This window comes from Dipteris shenzhenensis, chromosome 20, assembly GCF_047967505.1.
Source record: "Dipteris shenzhenensis isolate YYH24624 ecotype China chromosome 20, Dip_SZ_1.0, whole genome shotgun sequence".
Classification (NCBI taxonomy): Eukaryota; Viridiplantae; Streptophyta; class Polypodiopsida; order Gleicheniales; family Dipteridaceae; genus Dipteris; species Dipteris shenzhenensis.
The window spans coordinates 18,010,433-18,023,208 of record NC_141615.1 but is presented as its reverse complement, the minus strand read 5'-3'; the positions used below and the strand labels follow the sequence as shown (position 1 = coordinate 18,023,208).

At 45.2% G+C, this 12,776-nt stretch overlaps 1 protein-coding gene across 1 annotated transcript in view; it reads left to right on the top strand.

The window, feature by feature from the left end:
* Nucleotides 1-12,776, top strand: part of LOC147889373 (transducin family protein / WD-40 repeat family protein) — a 112,709-nt gene that overhangs the window by 30,372 nt on the left and 69,561 nt on the right. The window contains exon 4 of the mRNA XM_087391571.1: nt 6,480-6,683. Within this exon, the coding sequence (XP_087247697.1) occupies nt 6,480-6,683 (204 nt within the window). The remainder of the gene's footprint in view (nt 1-6,479; nt 6,684-12,776) is intronic.

Below are 12,776 nucleotides of genomic sequence, written 5' to 3'. Positions count from 1 at the left end.
AGCCTCCGACTGTACGGAAGCACTCTCATAGACACATTGGAAGCAGGCCATGGAACTGGAGTTGGATTCTATTGAAAGAAATGGGACCTGGGAGTTAGTACCTTGCCCCAAGCACCGTTCAATAAGTATGCATTGGACGGTACTGTGGATAAGCACGAAGCATGTGGCTAAGGGATACTCACAGCGATCCGGGTTGACTATGATGATACTTTTGCTCCTATTGCCAGGATGGCCACTCTTCGGATAGTGTAGGCAGTTGCTGCTCATGAGTAGTGGCCCATTTACCAAATGGATGTTAAATTGCCATTCTCAATGGGGATTTAAAGGAGATTTATGTGGAGCGACCTCCTGGGTTTACCAAGTCAGAAGGATGGTTTACCGGTTAAGGAAAGCAAGCTTAAACAAGCTCGTCAAGCTTGGAATCAGATAATTGATGAGTTTTTTGTATGGAAGCGTTTCCGGAGGTCACGTGCTACCCAACTTGTACATCTTCCGTCAAGGTGGTCTTCTTTGCCTCATCATCTTTTATGTTGTGATTTGTTCATCACAGCGAGCCATGCTGCTCATATTTCCGAGGCTAAGGCTGCTCTTTCCCAAGCCTTGAGATGGCTTACTTTGTGTCCCAAAAAAGCTATACTGAGGAGCTTTTGGAGGCTTTTCAGATGACAGTGTTGTGCCATCTCATCCCCCGTGGACCCTAGTACCAAATTGTCCAAGTATGACCCTAGTGATCCCGTGGATGCAAGCAGATATCGCAAGTTGACCGGCTCCCTGATTTGGCTACTCAATACCAGATTGGACCTATGTTACTCTGTTGGTCTACTGAGTTCATTCATGAAGACACCTAAGAAGACCCATTGGGATGCTGGTATGCGGATCCTTCACTATCTTCAAGGTTCTTGCAATCGCGGGTTATTTTATCAGTTAGGGAAGCAGCCAGGATCCAGCTATTAGACTGGAGTGGTTCAGATTGGGGAGGATAGTCTGACACTCGTCATTCCACCACTGGGTATTGTTTTTACTCTTGGCTCAGCCGCCATCACTTGGAGCAGTAAAAGGCAACCCACTATAGCCTTGTCTTCGACTGAGGCTGAGTACCGTGCTGCGTGTTCCGCTCCTTGTGAGGCAGTTTGGCTCCGCCGGTTACTCGGGGAGATCGAGGGGGATCACTTTGATGGCTGTCCTTGCACATGGACTGTACGGAGCAGGAGCATGGGCATACTGAGCTCGTATCTGCTCGCCACCTGTCCACGACTGCTGCAGGATGATGCGGGGTCATGCAAGCCTGCTGTGGGGGCACATGAGCCCATCTTGTGCCTGCTACAAGGCTGCCACCAGGTCGCACACATGGTGCCTTTCTTGGCGGGGTACACAGGCCCTAACCAGGGCCATATGACCGGACTTGATGGTTGGTCTGACCGACCCAGGGTCGGCGGTTTCACCCCCCTCTGGTCGGTTCTTTTGGGCAGAGGGTGGCCCTATAAATAGGGCCCCGTCCCTCATTGTTTCTCATCTCAGAGTTCAGCAATTTGCTCGCCGGAGTTGAGGTTTTCCCCAGCAGTAGAGGGGCTTGTCCTGCGATCTTTGTGCAAGTCTCTCTTGGTTTTCTCTGTTTTCAGTTCTGTCTTGTGAGTTGTTCGCTCTCTTCTCTCCATCGTTGCTCAGTTCTCACAGCAGCGCCTGGAAGGCATGCAGGATTGAGCTGTGTAGTTAGCATGGTTAGAGTCGACCATAGTGCCCGGTCAACACGTTGACCAAGTTGGCTGACTTCTTCACAGACCAGGTTGACCTGGCCTGGTCAGCTGGTTGGCTGAACCTGGCCGTCCAGGTTTAGGGCTGGAATGCCCTATAAAAGGGAGGCTCTTGCCTCAGTTTATGTATCCCACTGAAGCCCTTGTCGCCAAGGCAGCAGCAGCCTTCCTCCTATCTCAGTCCTGTGTTTTACCCATCACCTGCTGGAGGTTTCGTGGTCATTCTTGAGCTACTGTTTTCCCACATCGGTGGATGAATAGACTGAGTATTTTGTGAAGTACTTTCTGCTGTTTTGTCCCCTGCATATCTGTGTTACTGTGGGTTCATTTACCACGTACTGTTGGGTGTGTTTTGGAAAGAGTTCGCATTTGTTTTTGCTGCGTACAGGTGCTACAGCGAGAGTGCTTGACCTCTGAGAATAGTCTGGTAGGGGAAGAGATTCTCATCGATTTGATTAGACCACCGGCTATTCCACATGAACTAGAAAGTATCTTTTATGTAAAGGAACAACATACGCATTATGCAGCACTTCAGAATTATTTGATTGAATAGAAGCATGGTTAGAAGAAAGTGCCATATGACAAAGCATAAGCAAACTTAAAGAAAGGTCTCCAGATATTGTTTCCAAGGATGTAAGCTTTAAAGGGGAAAGAACATTATGTCGCCTATAATGGTGTAATGAAATGATACATTGAGTGGAGTGTTACACTCTAAAAGTAGTCAAGCACGGGCTAGGTTTATGGCTAAGCTAGCATAGGAGTGCTAATGATGCCCTTGGGGGGTAAGCAATAAATAGTGTTATCTAGGGATACCTTAGAAAGAGGACCCCTAGGGGCAAATACCCCTAATAGAGTGTTATTCAAACTCAGGGTTAGCCCCCATAGGGCTGGCCGCGTCGAGGTGGCAGGCACTTGGGGTTCCAAAACTTCCCCAATGTGGGGCAAGGGGGAAATCAAGGAGAGGCTCCACAAGCAGGATGATTCTGCCCGCCCATCCAGGCCTATAATGGTTAAGAGTTTGATACGATAATATTGGGTTCAAGCACAATAATTATTTTGGACTTATATTTGAGTAATAAGGATATGAGACAAAAATTGATGGTACAATATCACTCACAAGATGTTTCTTTCCTCTGTATCCTTGTCTGCACACACATGTTGAACTCATTCAAGATCGTGGTAGGGTTTAGCGGCAGGGAATTGTGTGGATGATGGGGTAGGGTTAAGAGGGTAGGGAAGTCAGAGTTCCAGGAAAATATCTTCCAATCATTAATGCTGGAGGTTGGGGGGTGGCTTTGGGTTGGAGTCTTTGTGGGTTGTCTTCTGAAACATCAATCCTTGGCCACTCAACCACAAATATGGGCACCCCTTATTTGCTGGAATCAATTGTTTCTCAGGCACTTACAGAATTTCAATTTGGAAGCTAGCAAAAATCTGTCCATCCTTCAATTTGTGTCCATGTGTCTATTTGAAGCCGTGTTACACAATCCACTTATTAGTGGTCAAACTGTATGCATAAAGCTCTCCTCTAAACATGTACCAGAGCCCATCAAACCTGTCAAACAGAAATTTACGTTCTCCTTTCATATGACGCTGACGAATGTCCATCCATCCCAATTGCAGCCCCTTCCTATTATTTTCTTCATCTGCGTTCAATGCTATTACGAAGCTAAAGAACTGCTATATAGAAATACTAAGGCTCCAGTATCAGGCAGAAGAGAAACCTCTTGTCTCGACATGAATGGCAATGCATCCATATTTCCATGACCGGTCAGGCACAGTTCGCTTAGTTCTTCCACCCCAAAAGGGGCTGGTGAAATCAACATCTGCAAACAGATTGATTGAGCATTCATGATGCTCTTGTTACCTCCTTTTCCATCAAATACAATTGTCATGTAACTCAGAGATGCTGTAATACTAATGTGTAATTAACCCTCAAACCTCCAAATGCTACGCATACAGATTGATTACATACAGTTGGTCTGAACTGAGACAGAAGATAAAGGATTAGTGACAAGTTGAGAAATGCTTTAGAGTACTTTTTGTAGGCTCATGGAAGCAAAAGGATGCAAAAGAGTGGAGAAGGAGTGGAAGCCATCACATCAACTAGAATGAAAATGAAAGTACAAGGTACAATAAAAGAGAACCCTAGGACCTAGTGTCCTAGTGGTACCACTAGTACTAGGTGTCATAAGACACTAAAAGTACTAGGTGACCTAAGTGCCAATAACTAAAGCTACATGGCACATACCAGGGCCCAAAGGGCATGAATACGACTAGGAGAAGATGGCCTACAAACCCCCCTCCATGGTATGGGCTGAAGTATTCTGGAAATGTCTCAGAATACCTAGTATTTTTTGGTCATGGTGGCACACGTTCATTCAAAGGGATATAGCCACCTATGAATGTACAAGGTATGCCAGATCATGTAACAAAGGGAACCAAGTGTAAAGCCTGTCGAAAGACTTTGAACTTGGGACGAGGAAGTGCCTTTGTAAACATGTTTGCTATGTTGTCCTCTGTGGGAAGGTAGGACAACTCTATGTCTCCTGCTGACAACCGCTCTCGAACATAATGATAGTGAATTTCCATGTGCTTGGTATGCGCATGAAACATTGGATTACGCACAATGGCCAAAGCACTCTGGCTGTCAATGTAGACCATAGTGGAGGATGTTTGGCAAATACCAAGATCTGTAAGTAACTGTCGAAGCCAGACACATTCTACTGTAGCAGTGAAGGCTGCCTTGTACTCAGCCTCACAGCTGGATGTGGCAACTGTTGGTTGCTTCTTGCTGAGCCAAGAGATACATGAACTGCCCTGATCACCATAGAAGAGGGCTAAATCCTGAGTGTCTCTGAGATATCTGAAGACTCTTCACTGCCTGTGAATGCTGTGAATTGGGCATGTGCATGAACCTGTTGAGCTGGGATACTGCATACTGTAAGTCAAGTCTGGTGTGGCATAAGTAAATGAGACATCCAATAGCTTGCTGGTAAAGAGTGAGCCAAGAGATACATGAATTGCCAAGCAAAAAATAGTTGCCAGTATGTGACACTCTGGTGTTGGAACAACCTGCCCAGTCACTATCCGTGTAAGCATGCATGGTAAGTGAACCCTGATCACCATAGAAGAGGGCTAAATCCTGAGTGCCTCAAAGATATCGGAAGACTCTCTTCACTGCTTGCCAATGCTGTGAACTGGGCATGTGCATGAACCTGTTGAGCTGGGATACTGCATACTGTAAGTCAGGTCTGGTGTGGCATAAGTAAATGAGACGTTTAACAGCCTGCTGGTAAAGAGTGATATCACATGGTGGGCTCCCATCATGAGCTGAAAATTTGAAGCCAGGGTCCACTGGAGTAGAGATTGGCTTGCAATCCTCAAACTGAAAACGATCAAGGAGCTGTCCACTATACTTGGACTGTGACATCATAATACCCCCCTCAACATGAGCAAACTGAATGCCCAAATAATAGTGCAGCTGTCCCATGTCAGACATTTCAAAAGCTTGCTGCAAATCAGCCTTGAAAGCTGCAATATGCCGAGTATCAGGGCCCATGATTAGCATGTCATCCACATATAAAATCAGCACTAAAAAATCAGATCCACTCCCACGGACATAAAGAGTGGGCTCTGTGGGGCTATTCTGAAAACCAAGGGACAGTAAGTGTGCATGAATTTTAGCATACCATGCCCTGGGTGCCTGTTTCAAACCATAAATCCGTATGACTGTGCGGACTGTACGGATGAAGTGACGTGCAGGCGTTGTACGGAATCCGTACAGTTGTACGGACTGTATGGACAGCAGGTCGCGTCGGAGCTGTGCAGACTTCCGGGAGCTGAAGCTTGACGATGGACCAGAAATGCGGGAGCTGGAGCTGGAAGCAAGAAGCTGGGAGTAGGGAGCAGGTGTGGGAAGGAAGTGCTCTGATACCACTGTAGGCTCGCGGAAGCAAAAGGATGCAAAAGAGTGGAGAAAAGGAGTGGAAGCCGTCACATCAACTAGAATGAAAATGAAAGTACAAGGTACAATAAAAGAGAACCCTAGGACCTAGTGTCCTAGTGGTACCACTACTACTAGGTGTCATAAGACACTAAAAGTACTAGGTGACCTAAGGGCCAATAACTAAAGCTACATGGCACATACCAGGGCCCAGAGGGCATCAATACGATCGGGAGAAGATGGCCTACACTTTTTGTCCTCATTTTTGCAAATGCTTTCACCTATCTGTTTGATCTGTTACCTATCATTATCCTGGTTCAAGCTTGCTCTTTCCTTGTACGGGAATGCTTTTGCCAAACTAAGTGCAGGCTGCAGTAGAGATACTCATCAGCCTGCTGCCTATGAAGCCTGTATGTGTTCAAGTTGTGTATTTACATTTTCTTTGATATACTTGAATGCCTTGTCTCTTAATTTCTCCTTCTGGAATCTATAATATGTTTTTTTGGGGGGCTTCTATCCTTGTTCAATGTAGGCTACCTATAGTTATTCAAATTCGTATCTTTCCTTGCATGCGCATGGATGCTGTATCTCATAAGTTTCTCCTTGTGCCATTTATAACGATGCAGTTTATTGCTTTTGTCCTTGGTTGATGTAGGGTTTGACTTCTGAATAATTTTGTGCGTTTGGTATGCATTTAGAGGAATGACTGCTTTCAACATACTGAGTACCAATTAGATATAAAGACTCAAGACCACTACTCACACATTTATATCTGTATGCAGGTTACCAAATGGTGTGCACATGAAAGCAAAGTTTCACATTTACTTTCTATTGGCAAGAATATTCTGAGCGTTGATGCAAAGGGTTGGCTTTTTATATGGGAAGCTACGAGTGTTGGCACAGAATCTGTTCCCGTGGGGAAGCTCGATTTGGGAGGGGGGGTTTCACCAACGTGCATAATGCATCCAGAAACCTATCTAAACAAGGTGCTCTGATATTGGTATTGGGACGGTGCTTTTGTGCAAGTGTGAATGAATTGATTTTGAAATGTCTTTGTAATGTAGTGAATTTATTTGAATCCCTTTTAGAGAGCTTGCATGACTAGGCACTAAGAAACTTGCCTACACTATTTGATGAGGGGCTGAGGGCTTACTCCGAATCATCCTGGATCCCATAACCAGTTGTAGCCTCTCAATCCCCTCCACTCAATGGCCAAGAGATCACATACATAGCCATCGGTCTCACCAACGTATCAAACAGCCACCCCTTTGTCGGGGGATCTTGGAATTGCGCCCGAAAATATTGTCTCCCCAGTTGTGCTCAAGTTACATGACCTTTTGTGAGTCATGCCTTGGTTGCACGAATCATTGTGGACACTAGCCTGGTAAGTATTGCCCCTAAGTACGTGTAGGCCTTTACAGTCTCCACGGTTTCCCTCCGATACGTGAATCTATGTCAATGCAAAGCCAGCTGTGAGGTATTCAAGATCATGACCTTGGTCTTCCCAAGCTTAATATGTTAGAATTATAGATATAATTCAGCAGTGACCAATGTAATTTAATAAGCTAGTTAGGGGAACTTTTCCCTCTTTAAGAGGTTTTTCCCCCTAACCGCAGTTAGTCCACTAACTATGGTTAGTGACTACTAAGGTTTTGTCACTAGGACAAAACCTTATCTCACTCCTTCAGTTGTAACACTCTTACACTCTTCTATTGCAACTAAGCTCTCAAGCTTTCAAGCTCTCAGCTCACTCTCTTGCTCTCTCTCCACTCACACTCACATTTGGTATCAGAGCAGATCGTGCTCTTGGACCTGCTTCCTGCTCCCGGACTCTAGCTCCCGCGAACTCCCTTTGCTGGCTGTACCTTCTGTCTGTTGCAGTCTCGTCGTCCGTACCTACCGTACACCTGTGTACACCCGTACTGCTTTGTCAACTGCATATCTGCTCGTACTTGCTGCTTTCGTACTGCACGACCGTATGACTGTATAGCTCGTCGCCGTACAGCTTGCAGCCCCGTACGTACTTGCGGCGTACAGCCTGCAACCGTACATTCCGTACAGGTCCGTCTACTCCAGCACGTACTACATCTGCTCGTCGTCCGTACCAGTGCTCCATCTGTACTATCAGCCTGCGTCAGCCGTACATCGTCGACCGTACCACACGTGTGGCGCCTCGTAGGTCTTGCAATCTGTCAGGTCGTACACCTGCAGCTAGTCCATACGTTCGTCGTACATTTGTGCCAGCTTGCCGTACACATCCGTACAACCGTACGGATTCTGACAGTACTGGCTGAGTTGCACAGCGCCGTACAAACTGCCATACTGTTTGCAGGTGGGCTTGGAAATTTACAGTTTTGCAGGACTTCTGAGCAGGGATCTACTTGCAAGGTTCATTTGCAGGCAGATTCAAAGGTTTAGCCCAAAAATTTGGGGCTTTCTGTGCTTTTGCCCCTTTCTGGTTGCAATTTCAAGCTCGAAATTTGGGGCTTTCAGTTTTGCAGTACAATTTCTTGCAGAAATTTGGGGATTTTGTGATTACACTGCAATTTCGCAGTGAAATTTGGGGCTTTTCCAGACAGAGCGCAATTCTTGCAACATTTGGGGCTTTTGATCAATTTGCCCCTTTCTGGTTGCAATTTCAGGCCTATTTTGGGGCTTTTGTGTTGGGAGAGTAATTTTGGAGATTTCAGTTCATACTGCCTTTCTTGAAGTGTTTTGCAGCACTTTTGGCAGATTCCGGAGAGTTTTTGATGCTTGGACAGATTTCTGACAGTGCAAGTGCAGAAATCTGAGTTGCATTTACAGCCAGTGCTTGGCTGTGTTTTTTGGGAGTTGTGCATTTCATTCCCAGTAAGGGAATTCAGTTTTGTATCTGCCAAAATCTCTTTCTCAGATATGGCCCAGCAAAATCAGAATGATTTCCAGTTCGGTGGTCTTTCACAGGAAGACAAGTTGGATGGTACCAACTACTTCCTATGGAGTTTTATGGTGCGCAATATTCTGATTTCTCGCAATTTATGGGATTATGTGAATGGGGGTGAGATCCGACTAGCAGGTATTGCACCTAATACCCCTCCCCAGCAAGGAGGTGGAAGAGGTCGTGCACAGGGTGCAGTTGCAGGACAGGTTGTTGGTGCAGCTGTAGCCACCACTCCAAAACAAAAGAGATGGGATTTACGGGATGCCTTAGCTTTGTCATGTATCTCTCTTTCAGTGAAAAGATTTATCATTCCGCATATCCGGTTGTGTAAGACCTCGAAGGCAGCGTGGGATATCTTAGAAAGCATGTATGCAGCCCGGAATGATGCAAGGGTATCTTTCTTGAAAAGAGAGTTAAGTAATACACATATGGAAGAGGGTGACTCCATGTCAGTCCACCTCACGAAGCTACAGGATCTCAAAGAGCAATTATTGAACATTGATGAGATTATTCCTGATTCAGAGATGATTACCACCACTCTGAATTCTCTTCCTGAGACTTATCTCAGCTTTCATACCTCGCTGAACTTATCATTGAGGGGGGGTGCAAATCCTCTCACTTTTCATGAGTTGATAGGACTTCTGCTTCAGGAAGAGCAGACCAGGAAAAACTTGGCTTCACGTGCAGGTGAACAAGCTATGCTCTCAAAGTTCAAGTAAAAAACAAAGGGACAGGCAAAGACATCAGTAAATCAGCCTTCTAGTGGGTCAGGACAGCCTTCACAAAAGGCTAAGAATGATGCAAGTAAGCCCAAGAAGAAGGGTTTTTGTCATTACTGCAAAAAGCCAGGTCATCACATTGCAGAATGCAAGAAAAGGCTTGCAAAAGAGAAGAAAAACAGCTCTGGTATGGCTGTTTCAGATTCTGCTCCTCATGCATCTGACAATGGGGATGCTGCAGCCGACTTTGTTGAACAGGATTATGCCTTTTTATCTTGCATTTCAGATTCTAGGTTGGCTGCTCCAGATGCTCGGGATAGTACAGCCACTTGTAATGACGATACATATGCCTTTTTGACTTGCAGTTATGATCCTTCCACGGATGCATCAGCTTTCAGTGTCAATGAAACACTGAATACTTGGTATTTTGACAGCGGTGCCTCCAAGCATATCACTTCTAGGAAGTGTCTCTTCACTTCCTTGCATCCACCTCCCGTTGGTAAGAAAGTCACTTGTGCCAACGACTCGTCGTATTCAGTACGTGGTACAGGAGAAGTTGAGCTTACTGCCATTGATGGCTCAGTTTTCAGACTTTTAGATGTCTTGTATGTGCCTAGTATCACCAAGAATCTCCTTTCAGTGTCCACTCTTAACAGAGCTGGATTTCAGGTCATCTTTGAGGATGACAAATGTGCTGTCCGAGACAGAGAAAACGATTATGCCTTGAGATTATCTGGTACTCTGCTGCGTGGGCTTTTTCAGCTTGATCTTTTTGAGAAAAGAGCAGCCCATGCTCTTGCAGTTTCTACTCCTACTGCTTGCCATGTAGAATGCAGAGTTATGGCATGCCAGATATGGCCACATGCATTACAGCAGCTTGATGACACTTCAGAAGCACTCTATGGTTGATGCATTGCCACCTCTTGAGATACCTCCTCCACATGCCTGTGAAGGGTGCATTTTAGGCAAGATGCACAGATTTCCCTTCAAAAAGGATGGTTCAGTTAAAGCTGTCCGAAAATTACAGCTTATACACAGTGATGTCTGTGGTCCCATGAGGACTCCATCATTGGGTGGTCATCTCTACTTTGTTACTTTTATTGATGATTACTCCAATTTCACTTGGGTCTTTGGGATGAAGCGCAAATCAGAAGTGTTCATGGCGTTTAAACACTTTTCAGCCATGGTTGAAAATGAATCTGGACTCAAGATACAGACATTGCGCACAGATAGAGGTGGGGAATACTTGTTTGCAGATTTTGATGCTTTTCTGAAAAGCAAGGGTATTGTGCATCAGCTCACAGTGAGGCTGACCCCTCAGCAAAATGGCAAAGCTGAGAGGAAAAATAGAACTCTTATGGAGATGGACAGATGTATGCTAAAAAGCAAACACATGCCTCACAAATTCTGGCTTGAAGGTCTAATGTGTGCCAACTACATCTTAAATCGGTCTCCCACTAAGGCTTTGAAAACAAAAACTCCCTATGAAGTCTGGAATGGGAGAAAGCCTTCAGTGGATCATTTCCGTGTCTTTGGATGCCTTGCATATGCTCATGTGCCAGTTGAATTTAGGCATAGATTACGAGGAGACTTTTGCTCCTACATCCCGGATGACCACCATCTGATCTGTTATTGCAATGGCTGCACATTTTGAGTGGAATGTTCATCAGTTGGACATTAAAACAGCCTTCCTAAATGGAGACTTGTTGGAAGAGGTTTATGTCAAACAACCTCCAGGCTTTGAAATTTCAGAAAATGCACTTCAGGTATGCAAGCTAAATAAAGCTTTGTATGGGCTGAAACAGGCCCCTCGTGCGTGGTATGCCAAGATTCATGCCTTTTTGACCAGCAAGGGGCTGCATAATAGTCCTACTGAGAGCACCCTCTACATCAAGAAGGATGGGGGGGAAATGTTAGTCATCATTCTTTAGGTCGATGACTTACTACTCACAGGGTCTAATGAAGATAATATTGCAGATTTCAAAGCTGATTTGCAGACCAACTTTGACATGTCAGATTTGGGGCTGCTTCACTTTTATTTGGGGATCCAGTTTTCTCAAGAGAGACGTGGCACCATTATGTCTCAGTCCAAGTATGTGCAGAAACTCTTGGACAGATTTCACATGCATGATTGTAAGCCCATAGCCACTCCCATGGAGCCGGGGCTGAAACTCACAATGCATGATGCAAGAGAATCAGTTGATGCCACATTTCACAGTCAGGCTGTTGGATGCCTCATTTATCTCTGCAACACTAGACCTGATATTCAGTTTGCAGTATCTCAGGTGAGCAGGTATATGCACAGCCCAAAAACTATGCATTGGCAGGCAGTTAAGCGCATCTTCCGTTATTTGCAAGGCACAAAGTTTTTTGGCTTGTTATTTCCCGGGGAGGTGACTTGCAGATGCATGCCTACAGTGATTCAGATTGGGCTGGTGATTATGACACTAGGCAGTCCACTAGTGGCAATTGTTTCTTTTTGGGTAAAGCTTGCATTTCTTGGCTGAGCAAGAAACAATCTACAGTGGCTACCTCATCATGTGAAGCTGACTACAGGGCAGCTTTCACAGCAACAGTTGAATGTGTCTGGCTGCATCGTCTATTTGCTGATCTTCATCTGTCATTGGAGGGTCCTTCTCCAATTCTCACTGATAGTCAGAGTGCCATTGCAGTGGCAAAGAATCCAGTGTTTCATGCTCGCACAAAGCACATTGAGGTTCACTATCACTACGGCAGAGAGAAGTTGCATGCTGGAGAGATCAGTATGATCTTTGTGTCCACACATGACAATGTTGCAGATATTTTCACCAAAGCACTTCCACGTGAAAAGTTTGAGGCATTTCGCAGTGCCCTGAACTTATATCCGTTTGGTGATTAATCATCCTTGTACATGACATTGGTACTGCAAGGGGGTGTTAGAATTATAGATATAATTCAGTAGTGACCAATGTAATTTAATAAGCTAGTTAGGGGCACTTTTCCCTCTTTAAGAGGTTTTTTTCCCTAACCGCAGTTAGTCCACTAACTATGGTTACTAAGGTTTTGTCACTAGGACAAAACCTTATCTCACTCCTTCAGTTGTAACACTCTTACACTCTTCTATTGCAACTAAGCTCTCAAGCTTTCAAGCTCTCAGCTCACTCTCTTGCTCTCTCTCCACACACACTCACATAATAGTCAAGCCTCTCCCCGTGCAAAGCACCTCCGGGGTCTAGATGTCTCCATAAACCCGTTGCCGAGTATGACAATGTAATCTAAATATAAGAGTAACTGTAACATCATCTACCAACACTGACTTGTCACCTCCAATCGATCAATGAAGGTCGTGATCTCATCGATGTAAAGCCCAAAAGTGTTGGTGATAAAGGCATGTTTCTTACCTATCGTGCTCTCAATCTAGTGTGGCTGCTCGGGCCCGTTCCATGCCTCTAAGTGACTAA